We start from the raw sequence: 27,275 nt of genomic DNA, 5'->3' as shown, positions 1-27,275 counted from the left end.
CTCCCGTTTATCTGCACACAGAAAGGTGACAGATAGTTTTAGTAATAAGGCAGAGAGGGCTGCCCATTGCCTTCGGTAAATTGAATGTATAATAAATAATTGGTCGACAGCTGTCACAGCTCGTTAAATAAATTGCATATTTATTTAGTCATAAATTTATAATGTACAGGTGAAGAATTTTGTATTGCAAATTAAATTTAAATAATAATATATTATACTTTGGATAATTTATGGTATAATCTTTTGGCTTTACCTGTAAAGCTAAGCTAGGCTACCGATGTGGATGTATACGATTTACGCTTTAACCCAAAACCCCAAGAAGTCGTCGTTGCTGTTTTCGTAAGGTGTATTGAGCATTAGTTTTCGTTCACATTTTGTCATCCAAGCTGTCATAGAGCTCTGCATCTGTGGGAATTTTCTCCGGACTTTCCTCCACTTGAGGTGGTTCTTTGCTGGGATCGTAGACCTCAAACTCCTCGAACTCAATCTCATCGTATTTGCGCCGCTCATAGATGCTTTTATCATTGGCCACATAGTGACGGACCACGGTTTTGTCCACAACAGAGTTACTACTGCTGGCATTGCTCAATCGGCGTTCGGGTATCGGACCGGTTGCAGCTATCGAGGCCTGACTGTGTATATCCGCAGGCACTATGATTTGTGGTGAGGGCTTCGCCGGTTTGACAGCCTTTGTCACGGCAGTTATTTCGCAATTTTCCTCCACTTCGCGCTGTTGTTTTCCAATTTTCTGGCGCGGAGCTTCGATGGGCTTGCCCTTGGGAGGATTTGGCGTTGTCTTGACCAACGTGTAGGCCAAGTCAACGTTTTTATTGCGACAAACTTTGCTGGCAGCAGCTTGCAGGATGTTCTTGCCTTCAGTCACATCGAGGCGTATGTTCATGGCTTGAGTTTCGTATGTGGGCAAGATATCCCCACCATAACCATTTTCCGGCTGAACATTAAAGTTTTCAGCCTTCTCGAGCTCTTCGGGCATGTCCCCGAGCACATTGATGTGATTATTTACTGTCACTTGGCGTCGCTGGAGCTCCTCCGGCTCCTTGGCCAACGTTATCTGACTCTGGCTGTTGATGGTCAGCAGTTGGCCATCATTGCCCGTGGTTGTCTGATTCGCCTCGAAGTGATGTACCATTTTTCGAACTACTTCGCTGTCGGCGGTGACCTCATCTTCACTCGTTCCGGCCAACTCGAGCCGACTGCTGCAGCTATTGGACTTGACCAGCTTAAATTTGATGCCTGCACAGGGAAAAACAATAATCATTTTACTTTAATACTGGCATTGCTGTTTATGGTTTTATGTTTATCGTGTATGTAATGGGATAAAGTTATGAAAATGTTTACGTGATGAATAAAAGATGTTTGTGAAATGTTCTGTGGGGATGTTTAAAGATTATGTTATAAACTTTGTAACTGGCATTCGTTTTTATTTAATAGGAACATTTATAAATTATATTTAGTACTGATATTCTGAAACATAGTACGGTTTTTTAAATATAACAAGTTAAATATAAAATAATATTTATTTAAGTTAATACGCATGTTCATACTTTTCTTTTATTTTATAAGTCACTTCGAAATATTTTTTTCTGGATGTATAAGGCAATTTTGAGAATGGCTTTGGTTATGGTAAGGACAATTTACCCACCTTGATATGAGTCCTGCTGCTGTTCTGCTGCCGTTTGTTTGGATTGCAATCGATGTTCGCATCTTTCGCTCGGCAGGCACACATTGCAGGCCTCTATTTGACGAACTCGGGAGCGGGTGCCACTCCCCGTCATTGGCTGAGTGGTTTTTGTGGGCGGGGCTGTGGTGCTGGTTGCGGTCTTGTCCAGAACCCGGCCTCCGTAATAGGTGACAGTTGAGCCGCACTCCCTTATCTTGGCCAGCACGTCCTAAAGAAAAAAGGGGAAAAGATTAGTCGACGGACTCCCATCAAAGCCTAATGGTCCATAAAGCCACACGCAAAAGGGCCGCACCCAAAGGCAGTACATTTAAAAAAATATATTTAGGCTTACGCATTCAAAAAATTATTTTTACTACATGTAAACTATGATAAAATTTTATAAAAGATATTTATGTTACAATTTTAATAAGTTTAAAGTCCATTAAAATTGTCTTTAATAAGTTTAATAAAAACCAAACTTTTTAAAAAATATATTTGCCTTATTACTGTGTTTTTGGTTAATAAAGTTAAAGTAGACTTGTTAATAGCCTATTTTAAGACTACTATGTATCAATCAAAAACTGTAATTATCATAAATATAATCAAAGATGTCTTAAAAAGACAAGAATAAACAGTAATTATTATTCTTTAGCCTCTATGTTTATTTTTCTGTGTACTCACATTGCTGACGTAATAGTTCTCGCAAATATCCTGCTCCACATCGTCCTCGTACTGGTCATCCTGCTCATCGTCCTCTTCCTCCAGATGTTCGCTATTCTCCTGCTGCTCGGAATGTCCCAAATTATTTTCATAAATTTGCCGATAAAGGGATTCATTTGCCCCCATTCCTCCAGGACCTGTTCCCATGCACCAGGTGCGTCGGCTGGCAAATTTAGCTCGAGCTTTCGCATTGGCAGCATTGCTATTGTGTCTTCTAACAACATCCTGAACATGGACATCCTTGCAGGCCATTACCGGTGATTCCTGGTGATGATACTCCCCGCAGGGCGAACTCAAATCACCACTGGAAATACCACTCGATAAACTGGCATTGTCCCAGTGCTTGGCCTTGTGCTCCTCGAGCAGATCCATCCCCTTGGGCTGCTCCTCTCCGGCTCCCCCGAAGCTAGTATCGATGGTTAGGTATCGGTAACCCCTAGCTCTTCTGGATTTGGGACTCAATTGACAGGCAGAGCCACCAAACTTTTGCTGGGATTGCACTAGCAAACCCTGACCAGGAGTTGGCAGGACATTCTGCTCGAAAAAGCGACGAACATTGCGAACTGTATCGGGATCTGGTAGTTCATCTTCGTAGAGCTCTCTATTTACCCTCACAGGTTGGTAGAAAAAATGTCTTTTCGCCGCAGCTCCTCCAGTTTGTCTTTGCTTAGTTTTCCGAGGCTGAGAGCCCGTGGCATTTACTACTCTTGGAGGTTTCGGAGGTGGAACAGTCGTAGTAGTGGCACCACTATTAATCCCCACCTGTAAAGGTCGTTCGATCTTAGTCCTCACAGGCTCTACAATGACCACATTATTATTGCTCAGCAACTCCTGGAAACTATACTCCTGCAGGTACTGAATCAACCCATCGAACTGGGCCTCTTTTTTGTTTCTTGTAGACAGGAAATTGTTGCGTATCAGTTGCTGAGATTTCAGGACTTTATATCTTATATGATCGAACTGATCCTGATCTTCATCTGGATCCTCATCCTGTTCCAGAGCAGCCTTGACAATGGTTGCTTTTTGAGCGCCCTCACCCAGTTCCACAATTTCTATGGATGGATGTGGCATCATGCTGCAGAAATCATTGGCAACTGAGGATTTATCCGGAGAATGTGTTGTAGTTTCTCCACCCAACTGGAAGTGTATGCCTGGCTGGGTTTCGGTTGCAGGCTGTTCTGTTTTCCGTGTTTCTGGTTCATTGCCCGCCAGCTTGTTCCAATAGCATCTGACTGCGTCCACTTTTTGCAGATATTCATTAGCCACCTCGCCTCCTGTTGAGCTAATTGTGCTGGCTATGCTCCTGGCACTGCTCCTCCTTCGCAGCGTGCCACCTGCTCCTCCGCCCGACGCAACTCCTCCCCGGCCATCCACAACATGCAGTATTTGTGGTCGTGACATTTTGCCTCGGGAGAAGCTCGAATCGCTGCTGGAGGAGGGCAAAACCTTGACAGGTCGGGCCTTGTAAATGGGAGCACCGGTGCTGAGGATGCGATGTTCCAGCGGTTTGCCACTCGACGAACTCACTGAGCGACGGAGGGGGCGTTGAATGGGATTACAAGTTGAGTTTGAATTTGAGTTTGTTTTCGTGCTGGAATTGGAATTGGGGTTAATCCTCTGTCTGGTTTCCTTGTTGTCCTGAATGGCCTCCTTTTGGATGATATTATTCTGGGCGTCGGTGACAATGATATGAAAGGATGGTTTAATTTGCTCCTGTCGTTCGCGGATTTCCTGGGCCCTTCGCTCGATTAGCCTGCTGAAATTGGCCACCTCAATGACGGGCGCCTCCTTGGGTTGTTCCGGTTGTGAAATGGATACGGATAGATTGTCCTCCTCCTCCACTTCCGACGGAGAGTCCTCTGGTTGAGATTCCTCTATGAGAGGTGGGGGCGGTGGTGGCAGTGGTTCCTCCTCCTCTTCTTCCGCTGCTACTTCCTCGGCTACTTCCTCTTTCTCCTTGATTAAATCTTGAGTCTTTGTCGTTTCTTTCACTTCAATTTTCCGCTCCTGAGCTGAAACTTCCTTGTTTATCTTTGGCTTTTCCTTTTCCCTTTCCTTATCCTTTTCCTGTAAAGCGGATGATGCCTCCTTTTCGCGTTCCCGCTCCCTTTCCTGGTATTCCTTTTGCCGGGCTTTTTGATGGGCCCGTCCGAAACGTCTAATGGAATCGTAGGTCTCCGCTCGAGTCACCTGCTGCTCCCTTTTGGCCTCCTTGCGTTGCTGCTGTCTTTGTTGGTTGTAGGACGACCTGAGCTCCTTGTCTATATTCTCGCACACCTTAAGGCTCACCCCTATATTAACATCCGGCAGGCTATGGTATTGGTTCTCTGTGAGATTGGATTTGTTGGCAGTAACTATGAAGGAATCGGTGGCCTGACGTTTAAGTTCCGGCGGTTGCTGCTTAACTTCCTCCTGTTTTAGTTTACGTTTTTCCACTACTGCAAGGATCTTGGGTTTTGGTGTATGTTCTACTTTCAAAACCTGTGTGAAGATCTGTGCCTCAACTTTGGCTGTTGTGGTTAATAGTGGTGGGGGTTGATCCTCTTGATGAACGCCCTTTTTGTGTTGCTTAGCTTGTGGCTCATAAACCGTGTCCTCTATGGAAATGTGTAGTAAGCTGCGGGTTTCCAACTCTCCACTTTCCCCACAACTGGTGAAAGTTCTTTGCTCGAAGGACTCGCAGCTTTCGCCAACTAAAGTACAATCCGAACTGTCTTCCGAGGAGAGGTACACCGAATCGTAGGCTATCAGTTTGTCCAAGGGATCGCTGTGATTTTGCCTTAAGGTGCTATCACTATCGCTGGTTTGTGGCTCTGTGGGCGTGGTCAGAGTTTCCACAACCTCCTCTTCGCCTTCTTCTTCTTCACCCTCCTCGCTGCTCTCGAAACGTGTCCTTGTAGTGGTCGTCAGGCTAATTAACTCGTAGCTCTCCTCCACGTGATTTCCCTGCTGGTAGATCTCCTCGATCTGGGTTAAATCGTATTCCTGCTCCGAAAGCGAAGGACTATCCGTTTGGTCATCCGAATTGCTGGTGGTTGTCTCGGGAAAAGCACTGCTTTGACTGTGCTCTGGACAGGATTCCCCTCCAGTGTCCAAGTGACGTTGTAAGCAGTTTGAGTGGTGAAGATTCCTGTGCTGCTGTTGCCTCCTGGATTGATAAATCCTGGGTCTTTCCTTAAGCAAACTAACTGCCACTTGCTCGATGGCGTCAAATTCCAAGGAAGATGGTTGCTGTTGATCCAAGTGATTTTGATGCAATGAGTTCTTGAAATAATCTGAATTCAAGCTCTCCAAGTCGCTCTTGTCGTTGTGCCAAGGATGCAGTTGTTCACTCAGACCCAAAGCCAAGGCGTCCAAGCGTTTCAGATTATCGTAGTAGACATCAAAGTCACGCGATTCTCGGTTAAGACGCTGATGTTGCTGTTGCTGTTGATGTTGCTGCTGTTGCTGCTGTTGTAGCTGCTTCTGCTGCTGCTGATGCGAATCGCAAGTGCCCGAGTTGCTTCTCTGGCTCTGGGCGTCATCCGTCGACTGATCCGCTGGCTGCTCACCCACCAAGGCCGTCTGATTCGGTTTGCCGTTCAATCTGTGGGTGGGAGAATCGAAACGGGAGGATGGGCTCGTTAATGATGCCATTGTTTTGCATTTGGCCTATCATAACTAAATTACATCTAATGGAATGATGACTGCCTGCACATCTCCCACTTTGCTGGCCTCGTTCAAAGAACCTCAATTGCAAAACTTTCAGTCATGTGATGTCTCAATCAATCAATTCACACAAATCGAATAAACAAACAGAAACCAAACTGAGAATGTCAGGCAGTCAAAAGTGGGTTCTTGTTTGTCATTCAAATGGGCATTCAACTGCAGCAAAAAAAGAAATCTTGCGACAGGTGATTTATAGAGTTGGGGAAGTAAACATGAAATTAAATGTGTCAAATTGGTGACGAAGGCTGGGTCCAATAGAGAATGCTGCAGGGGTAACATGAAAAACGTTTAAATGGCTTGTCAAATTATAGTTAATATTAGCTTGCGAATGTTTTGAATGTTTTGAATAACCTTGATGATTGAATAAAGAAATCTAGAAATCGAAACTTAGGCTAACAACTATTTCAATTTGAAATCAATAAAACAACTTTAGTGAAATGGCAATAAAATAATTGCAATCTAGCTTCTCTATTTTTAGCTCAAATATAAAAAAATAAGGGTTTTTGCCATTTTTGCATTGCAATTACGAGTACTAGCCATTCTAACTATTATTGCTTTCATTTAAATTGGGTTTAAAGCTTAATTGCTTTTTTAATTTACACTCTGATTGAGAGGATTTAACGTAGATCTGCAAGATATCGGGTTCAGATTTGTATCTTAATTAACCTCAACAAACACACTATTTTGTAATAAATCTCTTTTATCATTATTACAGTTATTACATTTCCCAATTGCTGTTCTTAAAATTGCTATAATAAACTGTAAAATAAAGGTTAGATTTCATTTACGATTTAATTATTATTATTGATCTCATACGAGCTTATATTTCACTATCGGAGTCTAAAGACCTTCTAATAGAGAGCTCTGACTAAAAGCCTCTATTATCCCGCGTCAAAGTTGAGTTGGCTGGCTTGGCATTTTCCCCTTTGGACCGGATCCGTTTCAACTGCACGATGCACTTGAGCGGGGAGGTTGATAGTTTACCCAGCCACTTGACGCGACGATTTGCGGCAAATTAAATAAAAACCGAGGACAGAGTGCGACGGTGCAGGAAGGATGCGATTCCGAGAGCCATGGCAACGTCAACCGACAACTGCAGTTGGCATTGTCGGGATGTGCAGGATAACGTGTGTGTTAATGGCAGAACGAGTAGCATACATATATCTAAAAGCTTTTCCAGCTCACTGTCACATTCCCCTAGACTCATTCGACTCATAAAGCTGCAGCTGCCCAAACAATTGACAAACAACAAACTTTTCGCAATTTTAATTAAACAACTGAACGAGAAATAACAAGGAAAAAATACCAACTGAAAAACACCACTCCGCACTAAACCTTAACCGCTCATAAAAATGAAATGTTCTTATGTAACCCGCTTAACTGTTCGATCGTTTGGACTTTGCAGTTGTCACCAATCAGGGTTAGGTTTAATCGACCAACCGCAGTCAGTGCCACACAGGTTATGTGGCAGCGCTTAATGCAACAATGACATCGGATAATGACCCTGACCGGCCGACAGATTCAAAAAAACTCGACGCGAACCACCAAAACCACCACTATCACAAACGGAAAATGAAACAGCTACAACAAACCAACCGCAGCAATTTGGCCGGAGGCTCGTGGATTGTTTAAACTGAAAATTGTTCCGAGACCTGTTGAGTTTGCGGCGAGCGTCGCACAACGACTGACACGACCAGAGTCAGCTCGAATTGGCCGGTGTTTATGCGGCGTATACGTAATGGCCGGGCTTTAAACACTCGAGAGCAAAACAATGCCTTCTCTAGTCGGTAGCAGTTCTGCTTAAAGAATATTTAACTGAAAAGTAGTTTAACTACTCTTCAAAAACTTTTAAAAAACATTAAAAAAGAGTAGGTCAAATTAAATTTTTCTGGACCATTCTCCTTCCCTTTTTAAAATATTTTGACCTTGTTTTTGCGTTAGGTAATTTTCTCTGCGTATAAGAAAATAAGCTGCCGAACTTTTAATAAAACCTAATTGAGCCAAAATTAAAAAAAAATCTTAAATAAATTATTAAAAAAATTGAAATCTTACTAAAATATATTTTTATTAAGCCTATTTATGATTTTATGATCTAAAACGCTACATTTTCGTTAGAACCGCATAATAATCTCTAACTTTTTATGAGTTTTATTTGTGTAGTGCAGTGTTTGTGACTCACTTACCGTGGCGATTCACGGAAAAATCCGCGATTAACGAGCCGGGCACGCGGTATTAGCTGCGATCGACGACGACTGCTGTTTGCCGATCCAATTTGCAGGTCGCTAAACGTCTCCTCACGTATTACTGCCAAACTGCGCGATCTCCTCAAGCTGCACGACTCGCTGCCCAAAATGTCGAGCAGTGCGTTTGCAGCAGCAGTGGTTACGGTGGCTGTTGCACCACCATTTACTTTTCCGGAGATTGTGGTGGTGCTGTTTGTGGTTGCCTCTCCTGATCCCACAGCCTTTGGAGCCGCTGACGAGGGCTTAAAGTTGTCTTTTATTGGAAGTACTAAAGGGAAATACCGAGAAATTGGTAATACTATTAAAAATTGTATCATTAAGTAAATATTCCTATCAGATAAGCTGATTGCTGTTAATTATTTTCCTGGAGAACTTGAAACTTACTTATTTACTCAATGTTATTTTATTTTTAACCGCAATTCTTTTTTGTGCCTTTCCTTAATGATTTGAGATTAGCACCTATCTGTTGTCTTTTAATACGATTTAATCTTCATTCCTACAATTCGATTTCTTGATTTAAAAATATTTTTTTCTGCTGAGTCTGATATGTGTATGTAGCTATTTGTGTTTTGAAACCGATAATGCTTTAACTATATACAATTTTATCCTTGAAAAACTATAATAAAGAATAAAAACTCAAAACACACACCAATCCACTAAGTCCATCCACACCACCAGCCCAGCCAGCCTCTATGTTGATAGTAAACCTGATCAAAATATGACGGGTATAATTGAAAATTAAGTTGACAGCATCATATGAAATGCACATTGTCATGTTAATTAGCAAAACAATTCAATTATTTCTGGGACACTTAAACTGATATCTTTATGATGTGGGATGGATTTACAATAATTCCAATACGACATGGCCGAGTGGTTCCAATCCGCCCGAAGGCCGCCACTCACCCGCGTAGCTTTCGACTTGGTCTAGCGGACCTTCCGCATCGAACCGCCAGTAGAACTCGGCGATGTCCAAGGCGTTCTCCTCCCGCTCGAGTTGCGTGTAGTCCAGCGATCGGGCGTTTCTCAGCTGCCCGTTTCCGCTTCCGGCCACGCCCACCCGGCACTGCGTCCAGTGGGGCTGGGCGTGTGGGTGGTGGGAGTGCGAGTGCGAGTGCGAGTGAGAGCTCAGATGGTGGTGGTTCTGCTGCTGCTGGTGGTGCTGATTCGCCTGGCTGTGGTTGTGGAGCAGCTGCTGCGAGTGGCGACCTAAGCCAGTTCCAGCTGCTTCATGACAGCTGGTGGCCAAGTCGAGATGCGAAACGGACTTGTGGGTATGCCTCCAGCCAGCGGCCCTCAACTGTAGACACCTCGGATCATGGGTGGCTTGCTGGTGGTTGCTGTGGTGTTGCCCGCCGGTGGTGTCCTCTAAACGCACCCGATCCACGTAATTGTGCTGGTAGCTGTAGCTGTCCTTGCCCCTGCGAAGGATATATGCGTAAAACAAAATGGTTAAAGTCAAGGCCACTAAAATACAGTGTATGCCATAAATTCAAGAAGACATAAATCATTTTAAATGGGAATACGAAAATGTTTTCCTATTTTAAAAATGTATGTTATTTAGTCAAGCTTAATTGCAATTCCTGGCTATAAATTATTTATTTTTTTGTTATGCTTTAAACCGTTGACAGGATTTAAAGATATAAGAAACGCAACAGCTTTTAAATTTCTTCTGTAGTTGCACCAAAGCATTTACTAAGTCTTTAGGTTTTGAATCAATTTAAATAAATTTGCTTATTATAATTTAATGAATTATGTAGAAAACTTTGTTACTCAATTTATAAGTTTTTGAGTTAATTAATAGAGTGTTTTTCTAACATTCTAAAATAATCAATTTATAGCCTTTATCTGAAATATTAAACTTTGAATAAAACTAATAAAGTATATAGCCCCAAGATTAAGATTTTTACTTAGAACCGAAACAAGGTGTTTGCTTAATATTTGTTACCCATGTTTTTGTTGCACCCACTTGTTTTATAGACCATTTCTTTTCCTCTGCTCAAGGCATTAAAATTCAGTTCATTTCGAGCAATGTGTTGTCTGAAGAACATAAGAAATTGCCTCGATTTTATGAGCCATTGCCACCTGTCCGCCAGTTAAATTAATTCCCCAATGGTGATTCTAGAGTCGTAAGCATTAGTTTTCTCCCGCCGACTGCCATTGCAATCATTCATTCGATTGAAACTTGAACGCAGACGACTCGCAGACTCCACTATAAAACTCAAACAGTTTTACGAGGCAGCGGATGCAGAAAGTTTGTTCTTCGAAGCGTTTAAGCCAAAGGACTATTTGCTTACTGCCTTTCGCCACCACCATTGATGTGTGGGTGGTCGCAACCTTGACTGATTGGCAAAAAATTGCTTAGCCAGCAGCTTTTTTTACCTGTGCTGTCAAATGAAGCGTGAGAACTGCGCCAACTGTGACTTTGGCTTTTCGCTGTGTGAAAAGCCGGAAAAGTCTAAAAAGCTATTTGCCATTTGCAAATGGAATACGTCTGCCATGGATTGGCAGATTGATTGCGAAAATTGCTGCTGTACTCTGGTCGGTTTGGGGAATTCAGCTTGGGGTTGAGTTATTGCTAACGCATTTTATTCAGATACTTGTCTGGTCAAAAATCCCAGAAATTTAATTGCTATGTTTCTCTGGATTGTCATAAATTATATATGGTTATTGTTTAGAAGAAGATATACCAAAATAACAACTTGAGTTCGATTTGAATAATGATTCTTTAATAGTACATAGCTTTTCGGATGGGTTCCTATGTACATATGTATATGGGGATTTTACTAGATGCCAGTGGTCTTCTTTAAACAACTGTTTTGTATTGTTTTTAAGGATTTGGCTGACAATAGAAAAAGAATATTCGTTGGGAGCAGTTTCATTTTTGTTGAAACTAACTCTAGGAAACTTTTTCTGAAATTGTAAAAGTTTTAACAACACTACTTTTCTTAAATTCTGCTTGAATGAATTTCCAAATAGAAGTGTTTTCTTTAGTATATAGTTTGTCCTTTAAGTAGTTTAAGTTTATATTACTTATATATATTTGATTTCTCATTTATGTTAGCAAAGTACTCAAATTAGTCAAACTTAAATGCTTCCAACTGTATAATGCAAAGTCACTTTTAAATTTCTCAATGCCCAATTTTCATTATCCGCACAACTTTTAAGTAACTCAAATTAAAATGCTTAACGACGACCTTTCAAAGAATTTTATAAAACGAAAAATATGTTAAAAGTTTGTCAACTTTATGAGAGCGGCATCAAGACTCAATAACAATTCGGCTCTTTCTGAAAGTTATAAACTGAAATAACCTGTGACAACCATTTTGGTGAACAATCCTCAGAGAACTTTTTCTCTAACCTCCGCCTAATTTGCATCCAACAAAATGGTTTCCAATGCCCAAAGTTCAGAGCTAGTGGAGGCATTTTCCACGACCCGGCACTATAGTTTCCGTGTTAATTGCAGCTGTCTCGACGACTGCTCATTGTGGAGCCTGTGGGTCCTTTGGAAAGGTGGTGTAGAAGGTGGAGATGCCAGCTCAACACATTTTACCGAATGGTTGCATTTTAGATGCGAGTCATTACAATTGCAAATGTTGCCAACTAATGTTTAACTGGGGGAGGGGATTCAGGCCTCGTCATGGGGATGAGAGGCGACATCCTGGCGACTGCAGTCGGCTCTCCTGCCGTTTGTCCTTGTTCTCCCAACATTTCACAGCGGCGCCTGAGTTTATGGACCGAGCAGCTGACATAAAATAAAAATAAAAAAATAAAGAGCCAGAAAGTGCTGAGCGCTCTTCTCTGCCAACTGCTTAGCATTGGCCTGACCTCATTTCCATTACGTTTTTGGCTAGCCTACATCTGGGGGCTCACACACATTGAGGAGGGGTCAAAGGTTAATGGGAATGCTCTTTTTCACAACGGCTTTAGCCATTTCGTAGCACATTTTGTATTTCACTTAAAAGTTAATTACGCGGATGTCAACACTTGTGCAGAGGTATTCCTGCAAATAGTTTATTTGCGTGTTCCTGAACAAAATTGTTTCAACCGATAATATCTCACTTCTTTTATTTTTAGTTTCGACGCGTCGTTTCCCCGTTTTGCCGTTTCACCGCTTTCGTTTCCTTCCAATTGTTTTGCCTCAAGAGTTTTGGATTTTAATTACCCCGGGCAATATGTTCGTTCGGAGCAGAATATAAAGCAACTTGCTAATTGCTTTTAATGCCATTTTATGACTGACAGCGGGGTTTATAAACATTCTGCCATACTGCCACTCGGTTTCTCTGTTCTCGCACAAACACAAATTACAAATTCGGTTTGGCTTCCCAGTCACGTGTTTGCTTTTTGTTTCGTTTTAAACTTGATTTTATTGTGACACGCGCCGCATTAAATTTCTCACTTTTCTCGAACATATGTCCAAGGGCAACAATAAATGAAAACAGCGAGAAAAGCTAAATACGATTTGCGTGCGATTAGCAAACGATTTTCAACCCGCTGTTTGCTCAAATAAAATAATGAAGTGGCTAGTTAATCGGTCTTAAATAAATAATGAAAAAAGCTCTACAAATTATTTAGCTCATCTCAAAAAAAAACATTAATATGGTAAAAGCTGGTAATATCGATACAAAGAAGTTAAGGCCTTTAAATATATTAAGAGCAGCTAATTAAATTATACCACAACAAAAAAGAAATTGCAGTGAAATAAACACGTTCGTGCCAAAATGAAAATGGCAAAACTCGCATGACAGCGCCAAATTAATTAACACAGATATCTATTGGGTGAAAAATAAGCAAAGAGGCAAACCGCCATACAGCGATTTACATGAAAAGCAGCCAAACACAGCCACCGGAGCATAAACTCGAATAAAAATAGGCATATAAAATCATTTGCAATCGGCATTATCACACGGCCAGACAATGGGTTTTCAATTGTGCAAAATAGAATTAATATAAAATAAAAGAACTGGAATAATCAGAGCGTATTGTTCAAGACTCGATCTGAATCAGTTCATCCATTGTGAATGTACCGAAAAAGCCTGTCGAAATTGTTGCCAGACGGCGACATTTCAAATGACATTTTCCGACAATTTTCGCTTGCCGCAACATCGCTGCTCAAAATCGCTGTGTAGGTCAGGGGAGTTGGAAATAAATGCTAAATCAATTTTCTACTGCTGTAGCTGCGGTTGCCCACAAATTGCATTTCAGCCTTTGCACGCGAACTCCTCTTTCAATGCGACGGGGGACATAAATTAAGCCAAACTTGGCTGCCGGCTCTGTCAATGAGCGGACAAACAAGTATCCCCATTTGTCGCAGGACACTCAATCATCTAAAGTGGAAACTTACGCTATAAGAACATTTTGCTGAGGGGTATATTTGACCAAAATTAATGGTTTCTAAACAACTTGATAAATAGGTGGGGTTGATTCTTCCAGTTTATTTACTCCAATTATTAATGCTCCAATTTAGCAGCAAAATTGTGACAAGGAATAATATAATTTATCTTAATTTATTAAACGTCGTGATAAAAGCATTGATTGTTATTTAGTTTATTTAGTTTGTTTATTTAAATTGTTTATTATTATGGAAACTACTATTTTATATATCCAATTCAAGCCATCTATTAAATTAAACATAAAGTTTAGTTCATTAACCACTTAGAAACCCATGTTCAAGTTGAAGTCAAGACCTGATCCGACATATTGCTGATTTAATCTACGAGTTTATCCCCAGATTTACCGCAATTAATGGTTAATTTTCCCAAACTCAGGTCGATAGAATCTTACCGAAATGACAAATGAATTCCCTAAATCATTAATGCGTTTAGATTAATGGGCCATGCATTGATTCCTGGGGGCTGTTGTGTAAATGCTAATGATGAGGTTGTCTTCCATTTATCGCAAATATTGATGTTACTTTGGGTTTTGTGGGTCACATCTTCACTGTGAAAATAAACATTCATCTTCTTTGCTTTTTGCCACATCCCATTTTAACCCAGTTGAATGCTTTCTACTGATGGCGCCGCCTTTGCACAGTTTGTTGATTTTTGTGGTTAATGCAAAATGAGTTTATTGTCCATGAAATGGCCAAAAAGCAATAGATAAAAAAAGAGAAAAACGCGCGCGATTTTGCTATTGCTATTTTTGCTGCCATATAATTTTCAACCACTTTTTGCTTTTCACCGGTTTTCTCGGTTGTTGCCGCTTTTACGTCTCGCCATTGACTGAAAAGCTGAAAAATATTGAGCGCATGCGCCGCTGCTTTTGAGGCAGGTGGCGACTGCGCAGCAACTGCTCTGTCGACGTCTTTCTGAACACTGCTCATTTGTTTGTTATTATTTTGTTAACCTTTTTCAGTGGCACGCTGTCCCGCCTCCCGCCCCTTTTATATTGCTCTGTTATTGTTCGCCTGCAGCAACAATGGAGCAATTTCGAGTCTCGAGTTTCAAACTTTTATCCACTTACGTTTGCTTTTATGGCCACCCGGTGTGAGGCTCGTTCAGTTAATGAAATTTTCTTGTTTAATCGCAATGGCAAAGTGAAAAGTAATTTGGCGCCCAATTAAACCGAAATCCAGTAGCAAACCAGTACTCTCATTATCGAGTCGAGATGGGTTGGCCCCGAAAATAGCATTTGCCGCACCATCAAATACGAATTTGTAATCCGCATGCGGCATCTGCGGCACGAGGTGAAAGGTCGTGAAACCCCTTTCTTTTTCGGCTCTTTTTCGGCTCTTTTTCCCCAGCTTCTTCTGGAGATGATGCCTTTTGAATGTCAAATGAGCTGGGTCTGCCTCTTTTGTGTTGTTTTACTCGGTGGTATAAGCTGTTAAGACTGAATTTCGGTGGGAGGTAGTTATTGTGGAAATACAGGAGCAAGCCAAAGCCGAAACAACAAAATTTTAATGCAACACCTAGATAGAAACTGTAGGTTTTTTGTTTATATTGTCTCTGTTTTTCGAATATTAATGAAAAAAGTTAGAACAAATAAAGTATAGTGACAACAGTAATTTTAAATTATTTTATTAAACCCTTCATATCTAATTTTTAACTTGAACTTCAAGCCTTATTTTTATAAAGTATTCCACACAACAATTTCCCAAAACATCCGCAAGTATTATTGTTTAACTCAAGTTGCTCTCCCTAAATTTTGGCCAAAGTTTTCCCTCCTCATCTAGACCACACTCGACCCACTGTGAGCTACCATGTGGCAATGCTCGTGAATAATGCAAAACAAAAAGTTCCCAATGGCAAGGGTTCGCCTGATGGGCTTTTGGGCCCGGCTCTGGCTTTTGAGCCCCAGCAATGAACTCAAGTGAACTATGAGGCCACAAGTACCGAACTCGCTTCCTCTCCTAACTCACTCGTTGAACTTTTGACTTTGCTGGCAGGTATTTCGTATTTTTCGTCATCGGGGAGAGCGGCGTCACCTAGTTTAAATTCGTATTTCGGGGTTCGAATCTGCGAACCGCTCGCCGCACAACAACAAAGCCGGCGGAAATGCGTTGCTGACTTGTAATCAAGTAACTCGAGCGGATGCCAGCGCGTTGCTCATCATAAAACAGCAAAAACGAGAGATTGCAACACTCTGTGTACTTGGACTAACACATTAAAAAATTTCAAATTTTTTATTTTTTTCATATTAAAACATTTCATATTTATGGAATGATATATCGCTTTCTTCTGTATTAATGTTTTGTTCCTAACATTTTAAAATGTTTAATAAATAACTTAAGTTCTAAATATTCCAGAAATATTTGGATATAACTCAGAAATAACTCGCCATTGAGAAGGTTGTTGATAATTACTCGTAAAAATATTAAACGATATAATCACGGGTTCACTTCCCAGTGAGTGCAAGTATGATGAAAGTTAAGTGGAAATAAACGTTGTGTTATAGAAGAAATTAAAATATAACCAACGTATGACCTCGAATTTAATCAATAACTAAATTTTTATACATAAGCATTAGATAGAAATAAAAAGCTTAAAATTATTTAAATAAATATAATATTTTTTCTCTGTGTACTGGTTGTCGCTCTGAGCAATTGAGGTAATGAAGGAGTGGGGAAGTGAGGCACAGAGGCAGTGAAGCGCAGAGCAGCCGTCAAATTGATGCAAATGCCGTGGACACGGGCACAAGAAACTGCTCCCAAATGGTCCGAATCACTCTCCAACTCGCGCCGTCTCTTTCTCTGGTTTTGGCCAGCTCAAAATGACTTTTTAATGTTGTGACATGTGGCCGCTGGAAACGCATGTGTCGCCAACAGAGTTTTCCCCTTTCATTTCATTTTCCAACGTGGTCGAATTGGTTGCCATGCACGCATGGCTCGGGCTTTTGATTGGGGTTTCTGCCGGGAATGAGCTTCCTGTTTTGTCGCCTTTTGTTTTGACTCCCCTCCCATTTTTCAACTTATCCAGCTTTCTGCTCAGCCAGCGTAACCCATGAAATAATTTTTGCTCTTTTCTAGCCTTTTCATTGCTGAGTGCAGCGCCAACAAAAGAATTTTTATTATAAATACGATATACTATTTTTTTCGGCGGTGGCTTTTTTGGCGTGTATGTAATGAAACAAGTCAAGTGTGACTGGAGATGGTTTTTCAGAAATATTTTAAATGGCCTTTGAGCGGAACTGGTAAATAAAAGTTCTAAGAGTGCAACCATTCAGCACAGATGAAGTAATAATATTTTTAATTGGGGTTGTGTAATATAATATAGCGGAACAATTTTAATTTATTCTTACGAAGTCTTCTTTAAATGTATTCTTTCGTTTGGAACCACTTCTTAACCTTGAAAGCTGAGCTTGCAATGGGCCTTAGTAACAAAAAATAATAAAAATGGAAATTAAAATAAAAATATAGCAAAATCAAATATTAACAAGAAAGGAAAGCTAACTGGAAAAAACTTGCAGAATACCTGTAAATTATATTCTCCAAAATTATTCATAGATGCATTCTAATACCATAAAAACCCAACTTCAACTTAAAAACACCAAAAAAGGCATTTCAATCGTCAATTATAGGAGCTATAGGATCCAGAAATTGTAGGTCGGTGATGGCAAAAATAAACCCATAAAAATCCAACTTCCAACTTACAAACACCAAAGTAAGGCATTCCGATCAATCAGTATATGGCAGCTAAGGATATAGTCGGCGATCCCGGCCGTTCCGACATATAACTGCGAAAGGAAAGAAGGGTGTGTCAAAGTTCAACATACTAAAACTGAGAGACTAGTTTGCGTAGAAACAGACATGGCTATATCAACTCAGGAGGTGATCCTGATCAAGAATATATATACTTTATAGGGTCGGAGATGTCTCCTTCACTGCGTTGCACACTTTTGACCAAAATAATAATACCCTCTGCAAGGGTATAAAAATATAAGCTTTTAAGCATTTTCGTATTGCTGCAGTGTATTCATCCTGCTCTAAAAAACATTCACAAAGTTTGCCAAATATATTTTGTTTCAGCTCTGGGTTCCCTAATGGAATTATTTTGACTAAAAATAAATTACGCCCGGGGATAACTTATGCTTTTAACCACCATCCCATTCTATTCCCACTATATAGTGTTTTGCTTTTGCTCTCCCAAAAGGAACCGTTCCTGCCAATTTATGTAGCATCAGCGGCAGCATCACGTCCTGCATAAATTGATACGAATTACACTTGTGCACCCCAGATGATCCTTTGAACTAAAAAGCTTCATCCTTGAGCTATGTCCGACCCCTTTTGCCCCTTCAGTCCTCGGGCACTATCAAATTAAATCCTCCAGCGGAATGTTTTATATGAAGACGTGTTTCAAGACGAAGTCCATTGCCAACTGCGTGTCTCGCAAGTGAAGGAAAAGCAACGGCAACAATGCATTTGGGCCAATTTGCAGTTGCAAGTAGTACGCAGAAGAAGAAGCCTCTAATGCACTTGCAACGTGAGCAGTTTTCTATTGACAGATACTACCACCAGCCAAAATCCTTTCTAAATGCATATTTTCAATGGAAAATCTGGTTTGTTTTCGCTGTCAGCCCATCTATTTTCACTTTTTGTTCACTATATATTCTTCAGATTTAAAACATATCAAAACGTATTTATTGCAGTGATTAGAGAAAATGCCTTTCTCCTTCTTTAGGCTTAAATTTTAGATATGGTCCCATCTATCGATTTTTATTTTAAAATCAAGGGTAATAGCAAATTAAAAAACTTCCCGACCAGCTAACAGTTATATATCATCCATATTTAATATATTTTTTACAGTCTGTTTTTTGGCCAGTTACTCAGAATAATTCAACGATATTTAAACTCCAACTTACATTTACTCTTTTACTCTGTTTTTACATAAGAGCAAAGCAAAGAACAGCAAAGCGAAACAGAGCAGAATAAATATTTCAAAGTACATATTGAAGATGCAACGAAATGAAAATGAGAATTTTGAAATTGGGACAAATGGTGCAAAGCTTTTCGCACTATTTCTGTATTTTTTATTACCCAAGTGCTTAAATCCTCAATGTTTAGCGAATCATGGGCGCTTGTCCCAAGTTGCCAGAACCTCTTGAATTCTCAAAGGCCCCATTCCTTACCCCCCAAAATGTCTCCTTAAGATTTGCCCTCGACTGCTTTCACTCCGAATCTGAGTTCTGTTGGATTTCTTAACTTGTGTATTTTCTGAGCCTTTAAGGTTGTAAAAAATAGAGAAATAAAGCGTCGAAAGCAAACGCTGAAAAGAACTATGAAAGTGCAGCCTAACAATAAATAAAACACATGCTTGCCGCTTTTTTTTGCCTTTTCGTTTTTCTTTTAGAGTCGCGCAGTGCATAAAAGGCAACTTAGTACCTTGTTTTTGTTGTGTTCTCCCATCCTGTTTAAGAGATTTCCCCCCTTTCTTTGAGAAAATCGCAAACTTGTTTACGGTGTTTTGACACATAAACAGTATGCATACATTCACGCAGGGCGGATGGCAAAAGTTCTTTATTCGGAATTATTCTCACACTGCTTGTGGAAACACTTTGACATCTTGTTAGGCAACTCCGAGCACCAGATGGTTGTTGCAAAGTCAAGGCAAATATTGGTCGACAAGTATATCAAGTGCACTTAGAAATTGGCTAACTTTAGTTTTTAAAGTAGACCTTAAGCCTTAGGTTTCTCATTCACAAGTTTTAGATTGTTAATTTAATTATTTTTTTGATTCGGTAGTTGCATGAATATGAATTTAATAAATTAAACAAATTCCAGTCAAATATACAAATAAATAAATTTATATTTTAGGCATATTTTAATATTGACAATTATTATTCAATAAAATTGTGAAATAAAATATTTTAAGTTAATTCTTTTTAGTTTTAAAATGTTGCCCTGTGCTGCAATTTACAAAACCGAGCCACCTATTGTTTGGGCCACTATATGAAAACATGGTAAATATTTATTTTCAAAGTCGGGAAAACACAAACAAGTCAAGCTAATAGAAAGCAGAGTGTCTATATACTCAGAATATATGCAAAATGTATAAGTTGCACCCGTATGCTTACTGATTCGTCTGCTAGTCATTCGATGGATGTATTTCCGGATGGATGGATGAAAATTATGCAGGGGCGGATCCGGAAAATATTTCGGGGGCTTAAAAAAATTTAAAATATGTTAAGATGTCTAAAAGAAGGCAATGATTTTTTCATTCAGAAAATCGTATACAAAATCAGTGGTATTTAAACAATTAACAATCTAAAATTATAAGAAATATTCTTAACATTGTTAATATATAACTAATAATTCAATATTTTAAAAATAACCAGTTATAAAAAATAGCCAATAATATCTATTGTAGATCGTGGAAAGTTTGTTCTAAATTTTGGTAGAAAACAAAACAATAAATCCGCCACTGCTGGCATTCCTCCAAGGGCTGCGGGTACTCCGGTAATTTACATTAGCTTGGGCCTGGTTGAATGAAGCTTGTTCTGTTCGCTTGTCAATTTGTGCATGGCATTAATCAGTTGCATGTGCAAGGCGAAATCTGGCGAAGATAATGGGACAGATGATGGAGGAAGGCTGCAGAATTTATCAGACATCAGACACGAGTCTGTGTAAGTGTTATACGCTCCGCCAGACATTGACAATCTCACTGTCGGAAGCTAAGAGGTAAAAAAAGAGGGCAAAATAGCTGGATGGGGATGGTGATATTCGCTCGTTACGCCTTTTGCCTGTGCACACGTACACGTAGGCTGGTATTTTGTGTAGCCTGCTTCTGGGCTCCTCGCTTTTCCTGCTCTTCTGTCTCTGCTCGTTTGCGGAAATTGTCTTAGCTCTTGCTTTATTTCCCAGAAGTTTCCATCGCTTTTCTGCTGCCATCATTTGCACACACTCAGCGGCAATTTGTGGACCTCACTCATTCTTTCTTTAGGCCGCTTTTCGCTTCATTTAAGCGTCGTTGGATCGTTGCTCCTTTCCATTTTTCATTCTCATTGTGCAATTTAGTGTGAAATATTTATTATACAGTCATTCGGTCTCCGTCATAAACCGCAGGCGTTTTGGGAGGAGAAAAAATGCAATTATTTTGTACTTTACATTGACGGCAGACGTACAAACTTTTTCCACATTCTAATTGGTAAATTGTTTGAGGCTTCACTGCTTTCCTTCTTCCGTCTCATTCTGACAGCTGACAGTTTTCCTCCCTCTCCCTCTCTCCCATTCTCTCTATTTTATACCATTCAAATTAAGTTTTGTCCTGGTTGTTGTTGTTCTATTTTCTGGTTGGGTTTTTGCATGCCGAAATGTGCTTCAAACTTTTTTAATGAACATCGAACGTCCATAAAAAAAGTTTATTTCCCGGAAGTATGCAATGGATTTTTGGGTAGCACTCACACATTGATAGTCAATCCAATTTGTTCACTATTTCTACGAAATTTATTGAGTCTTAACAACATTTCTAATGACATTTTCTCTTTTTTTGCTTTTCTGTTTACAGGTGAGTTGACAGTGTTAAATAAGACTTAGCAGGCCCATAAAAGAAAAATACACGAGAAGTATGCCTTACACGTAATGCTGACACCAACACATACAACACTCTCACAATACACAAGTCGAATTCGTCACCCATATACACTGAAAGAAAAGTTTATAGAACAACATAATGTCTTTATTACTATGTTAAGGGACATTCATCAGGTCAATTAAATCATTATTTTAACAGAAATAACTCCACCATGATTTTAAAATACACATTTTTGTGTTCTATTTTATTCTGTATTGACAAAAATTTAACTTTTGAACATTCAAAACAATAATCGAAGTAAAATTTAGAAATTCGCGACTAAAATGTATTAAATGTATCGACATTAATTTGAATTTAAATGTGGGTTAATTATCAGTTTAAAGATATTTTTACAAACTAAAAACACCATATTTTTATAAAACTAGTTAAAAATGAAAATAAATAACATCTTAGCTCAACCTATCTGAAGGCCTCCAATTAGTTGGGATTCTTGTGATTTAAAATTCTCTTTTTTGTGTATTGGATTTTTTCTTCAGTGTCCAAACACAAAGACATTCTTTTATATAGCAATTTCCATAAAAATGTAGAGCTTCAACGATACGTGACTAAATCTTTGAAATGCTTAGAAGGCTAAAACGGTTAGACTTAACCCACGCCCCATTGACACATCCGTGCCCATCTGTCCTGTATGCATGAGTCGATTTGTTTATACCGGCCCAGTGGCCAAAAAATTGTCATCCAATCGCTGTTGACAACTTTATGTACACACTTCCGCCCACATCCCCCCATATCCTGCATCCATCTTCCATTCCCGAGTTGCCAAAAGCCCGTCGATACATTACCGCCCCTCGGAACACGCATTCTATATGCAAATGAAGCGACTGCCTGTCGGCTAGTCCGTTTGGTTTGCAATGGAGGCGAACCAACACTGTCGGAATATTGGCGGAAAATATAGGAGAAAAAAACAAAACTTTCGGCTGCGTCCGGAAACAATTCAATTTTTGGGAAAGCTAAGGGGATAGCTTGTGCTCACGTGAGTTTTCTGGTAGCAGTCGAAAATCGACACAATTTTCTCGCTCGAGATGAGCTTTATATCAACATAAACTTTAAATTGGTTTTGTGGAATTTGGAGTTTTAAATTTAAACCACTTAAAAGTTCAATCACAGTTATTATTAAATTATTTCAAATTATTGAGTTTTAGCTACCTTAAAATTGACCCACGCAGTATACCAACTAAAAAAGAAGGATTGTCAGTTTTGGAAAACAATTATTTTAAGGTTAAAACGTAATTTAATTAAATTTTGAACGATTTTTAAAATAGAAAGTTTTAATTTCCCATAACATTTTAATCATAAATGTCCAAAAGACATGCTTTTAAAAACTAATGAAGAAACTCCGAAAAACTAATTGAAAATACTTTTCTGAGAATGCCTGTGTTTATAAACTGGAACAAATTTGAGCCACCCACACATTAAAGGCGAAAAATGAAAATCCATTTTAATTGCTTTCTGGCAACCCTCATCAGGTTTCGGGCTTATGCATTCGCCACTTCGATGGCGGCAGATTGGAATTTGAGCGCCAACAGCTGTCAGCTGGGAGCAGCTGCCACGCCCCCCTGTCGAAAGCCCCACACCCACCGCCCTCCACAAGGACCCACACTGAATGAATGCATGCTCGGCCACGCCCCGTTCATCTATTCCAGTATTTATCCATGTCATGTAGGCGCCGTTGGCGATTTTAATTGCCGTTCTTTTTGCCATGTCCACAATTGCGGCCTCAATTTGGCTTTGCTGCCATTTAATTAATTGGTCAAGTGTTCTATTTCTGTCGGACATCCGGAGCTATTTGCCTTTTCTGCCACGCCAATTAAGTTTAAAAATCAAATCGATTTAAAAGTCATCGCTAAAGAAAAGGTCACTAATTATGTTTGCAATAATCTCGACGAATTAATTTTCATCTTCCACCTTTTGTCAGCCAAAAAGTTTTGTCGTCATTTTCCTTACCTTTTTTTTGGTCTTGGGTTGGCGCATAAAACTTTTAAAGAATCCTTTTTCAACCAGATTTACCAAAAAAAAAACGCTCAAGTTTTAATCTTTTTTGTTTTTTTTACCATTCCCTCTTGTTTAAAAACAATTATTATTTATTTTTCCTATGTTTTTGTCAGAATTTCGCTTTATCGCTAGAAAAGTTAGAAACTTCACAGCCAATCAAGTGAACGCTTTAAAACTCATTGTTTGAGTTAAAAATTTCAATTTATCTATTTCCTTTATGGTTTAAGCTTTTCTAAGCAAATCTTCACTTCATTAAACAGTAAATCTTATGAGAAAATTGCCAAGTCAGGCCAAACTTAACTGTCTGACTTTTAAACCCTTCTGTCTTAGGGAACCATTTGTCACACCCACAAACTGGGTTTCCCCCCTCAACCACAGGGCATAAATATTGATGTCCAGTTGAGGCTGATTAGAGAAACAGATGGGGGAAGGGGAGGGAGGGATCTGGGTCGGTGGTCACTCAAACGACAGCAACTTTTATGGCTTGCGAGGACACCCTTCCCATTACTTTCACATACGTCCGCAAGGATATTTTATTAGCTCTATGCCCCCAGGGTACTTGACCCAGAACCGAATCATTCCTACACTGGGAAAACAAATTAATGGCATGTTTCTCCATTTGTCTTAAGGACAAACTGACAAGTGTCAACATTAATCGAAGGCTTTTATTGAATTTAAAGCCCACATCAACATGTTGTGAATAGAACCCAGAATTTGGTTTATAAATCAAGGCGTTTGAATTGGGTTTTCTTTTAGATTAATCACGAAGAAAATAGTTTTACCTTATTAAAAAAAAATAGAAACAAATATAAAAAAAAAGAATGGAAGTAAAGCCTTTTTTTAATAGATTTGCTGTGTACTGAATTGTAATTTGGCTGACCAAGGTTATGAAAAAGGGTTTAGGGGCTAAAAATGGGTTTTCGCGACCAATATTTTTTTTATTATTTATGTAATGCGATAGTTTTCACGCGTTTCTTACAAAAAAGTTTTTGTTAAGTGTGCCAAAAGAATGCTTTATCCATTTTAGAGTACATTTTCTATATTCTGAGTACAGTCATGGTGAAACTCGGTGGCACTTACCGCTTTTCCCGTTGTCGTGATGACGACGACGTTTGTGACGTTCGAAAATATCCGTTGCCCATCGTGCCGCCATAGCAGAGGCTGTGACTCTGTCCGGATCCTATTTTGACGTGCAAAATGTGCCGGACTCGGAGGTGGACGTTCCAATGGAGCTCTAATATTTAGTTGTAGTTTCGTGGTGGGCAGACAGCCTGCAAGTGGAAGATAATAAAACTACGGCTTGACATTTAATTTGCGTAAAGTTTGTGCAATTAATTAAACTTGCTGGAGGCGTCTAAAAATACACACGAGGAAGCAACAGCATATGGCGGAGGCGTTATCTGTTTAATGAGCAGCCAAGTGGGCGGATGGGGAGAAGGACCCTCCAGACTCCACACGTCACTTGCCCCACTCAAAATGTCGCCACTCGACGGCCTCAATGTCCTCGTTGTCGCCCTATGAAGTGCTTAAAGAGTTCACCGAAGCGTTCCTGGGGTTCTTGTCTTGTTTTTCCACCGGCCCCGGGAATTACATACCGTACACACTCAGGGCAATCAGTGTAGTGGGGAAAACACAATTTCCGCACTGTGCGTCCAGAGTCCAAGGTGAGGAGGAAAAACACGGCTAGAAGGTTGGGCGGGCGGCTTCGTTTGGGCCAAAGGAAGGCGCATCAAGGCAAAGATTTCACAAGGTACATTGTTTACAAAAAACAGTAAAATATGAAGTGCAAGTACAAGGAAAATCCTGTTGAACTTTCGTTGACATAAGTTCAACCGACACATACATGACAAGCGAAAAATGATTGTGGGATTAACAGCTTATATTAAAGTATAGGGCTTTCGATCGATTAAAACAAAGTCATTGCCTATTGATTTATATGTATTTTTATACCCGTTACTCGTAGAGTAAAAGGTATGATTGTAATCGTAAAAAAAAAAAAAAAAAATTTCCCCCCTAAAAAAATAATTTATTCTTGTTCAGGATCACTAGCCGAGTCATCTAGCCATGTCCGTCGTCCGTCTGTCCGTCTCTCCGTCTGTCCGTCTGTCTGTCCGTCTGTCTGTCTGTCTGTCTGTCCGTATGAACGCTGAGATCTCGGAAACTATAAAAGTTAGAAGATTGGTATTTTGCATGTAATTTTAGAAGTTCCTACGCAGCGCAAGTTTGTTTCAAAATGGCCACCCTTTAACGCCCACAATCGCTTATATGCGATTATAAACATTTAAATATTTCGGAAAAGTAAAAAAGCAGTTTTATTGTGTTTATCAATACCTATCGAAATGTAAAGAAATTTTTCAAATCGGACCATTCGTTAAAAAGTTATGCAGGATCAAAGTTTCTATCTCCATATCCCTCACCCCCTTTTCCTAGTAAGCCCCTTGTCTCTCTTGTTATACTTAGTAATCAATTATGATTTAATATGAATTATCAGTTATTATTAGTATCAGTTCAATTCTTTGTTAAACAAATCCTAATATATCAACTAAATATAAACTGTGAATAAAATCATGAGTACACAGGGTCAATTTCATTTTCAGTTTGTAAACTAAAAAATAAATATAAAACTTCTTAAGAAAAGTTCATTTATAAAAGCAGAAAGGTTTCATTTAATTTTTATAATACAATTTTTCAAATGGTAATTTCGGTAATGATTTATGGTTCATAACTCAATGGTAAACTATGTTTTTAAAAAATAAACTCCTACTAACATCTCTATCAACGAAATTCTAACATAAAGTCATGAAACACTACAACGTATGTAAACTACTAAAAAAAACCATTATTCTTAGCCTGTCTAACCAAATTCCCAGCGGCATTTTTGCTATACGTTTTATAGGCAGAATATTAAAGTTATATCTTAGACATGACAAATGCATTACCCACAATGTAAAGTATTATATTCTGTGACCTCGCTAAGCCTACGCTCCACATATAGATCATTGCAAATTTTTAATGGACCTCTAAAAACAGATACCCTCTACCTTGTAACATATACTACAAAGTGCTCATGGCCATAAATATTTCCTATATGCTGCCCTTCAGTTCTGCGAATGTCTCTCCAAAAAAAATAAGGCAAAAAGCTGTGCGCCAGACACTCGAATAAGTTGCATTGAAGTTGCCTGCATCCCTGCACTTTGTTACACGCTGTTTGTCTTGGCCCGCAGTTTGGGATTATTCTGCCAACTTCGCAGTTGCCTTTGGCTTATGGCGCAGAATGAGATCAAGGTGAATAAAATAGGAGCAAACGCAAGTAAAATATTAAAAGGCCTAAGCACAATGCAAAAACACAATGCCCGCAAAGCGGTTGAGGTTGCGGTTGCTGCGGTACTCTCTCTTTTGTTGTGCACACACAAAACACCACCCACAAAAGCACCCAAGCTTGTTGAGTTTTCCGCAAAACTCTCTGCGCTTTCCGCGGCCTTTTTCCATTAATTAAGTGGATACCTGGCGGGTAAAAAAAAGGAAAGAAAAATATTTATCTCTCTACAAAACTTAATTGTCGTGAAACTCAGCGGGATAAAACCCAAAAATTATTGTCAGTCGGTGAAAATAAGCACAAATCGATTCTGGGCCAAATAATTCGGTTCAGAAAATCAAGGACTTTACGGCTAGCATTATAAACAAACAAACAAGCCACCAAAATAAAGGGCCACATAAAGCAGGATATTTCAAAAGATTTTGTCCTGTCCTGCAATTTCATAAATATTTTATGAGCTTAAAGGCGCATCGATGCTTTATAGCTGCCTGAATGTTGGTATGGGGTCCTGTATCTGTTTGCCCTCGGCTTACGCATATTTTCCTCTCTTCCAAAGTTTTCCCATTTTATTTCATGTTTTGTTTTTC

The 27,275-nt window shown here is 39.5% G+C and overlaps 2 protein-coding genes across 4 annotated transcripts in view; one reads left to right on the top strand and one right to left on the bottom strand.

Moving 5' to 3' along the window:
- Positions 1–27,275, top strand: part of LOC108052495 (calcium uniporter protein, mitochondrial) — a 49,655-nt gene that overhangs the window by 14,709 nt on the left and 7,671 nt on the right. The window lies entirely within an intron of this gene.
- On the bottom strand, positions 121–24,514 carry LOC108047474 (protein javelin). The gene is made up of 6 exons (XM_044458221.1): positions 24,453–24,514; positions 9,259–9,773; positions 8,293–8,620; positions 2,363–5,987; positions 1,664–1,910; positions 121–1,254 (listed from the first exon to the last, which is right to left on the bottom strand). Exons 1-6 carry the CDS (start codon positions 24,512–24,514, stop codon positions 368–370), a joined length of 5,664 nt encoding a protein of 1,887 aa, XP_044314156.1. The 3' UTR covers positions 121–367.

Source organism: Drosophila rhopaloa, unplaced genomic scaffold (genome assembly GCF_018152115.1).
Source record: "Drosophila rhopaloa isolate 14029-0021.01 unplaced genomic scaffold, ASM1815211v1 contig_163, whole genome shotgun sequence".
In the NCBI taxonomy this organism is placed as follows: domain Eukaryota; kingdom Metazoa; phylum Arthropoda; class Insecta; order Diptera; family Drosophilidae; genus Drosophila; species Drosophila rhopaloa.
This window is presented reverse-complemented; position numbering and strand designations above follow the sequence as displayed.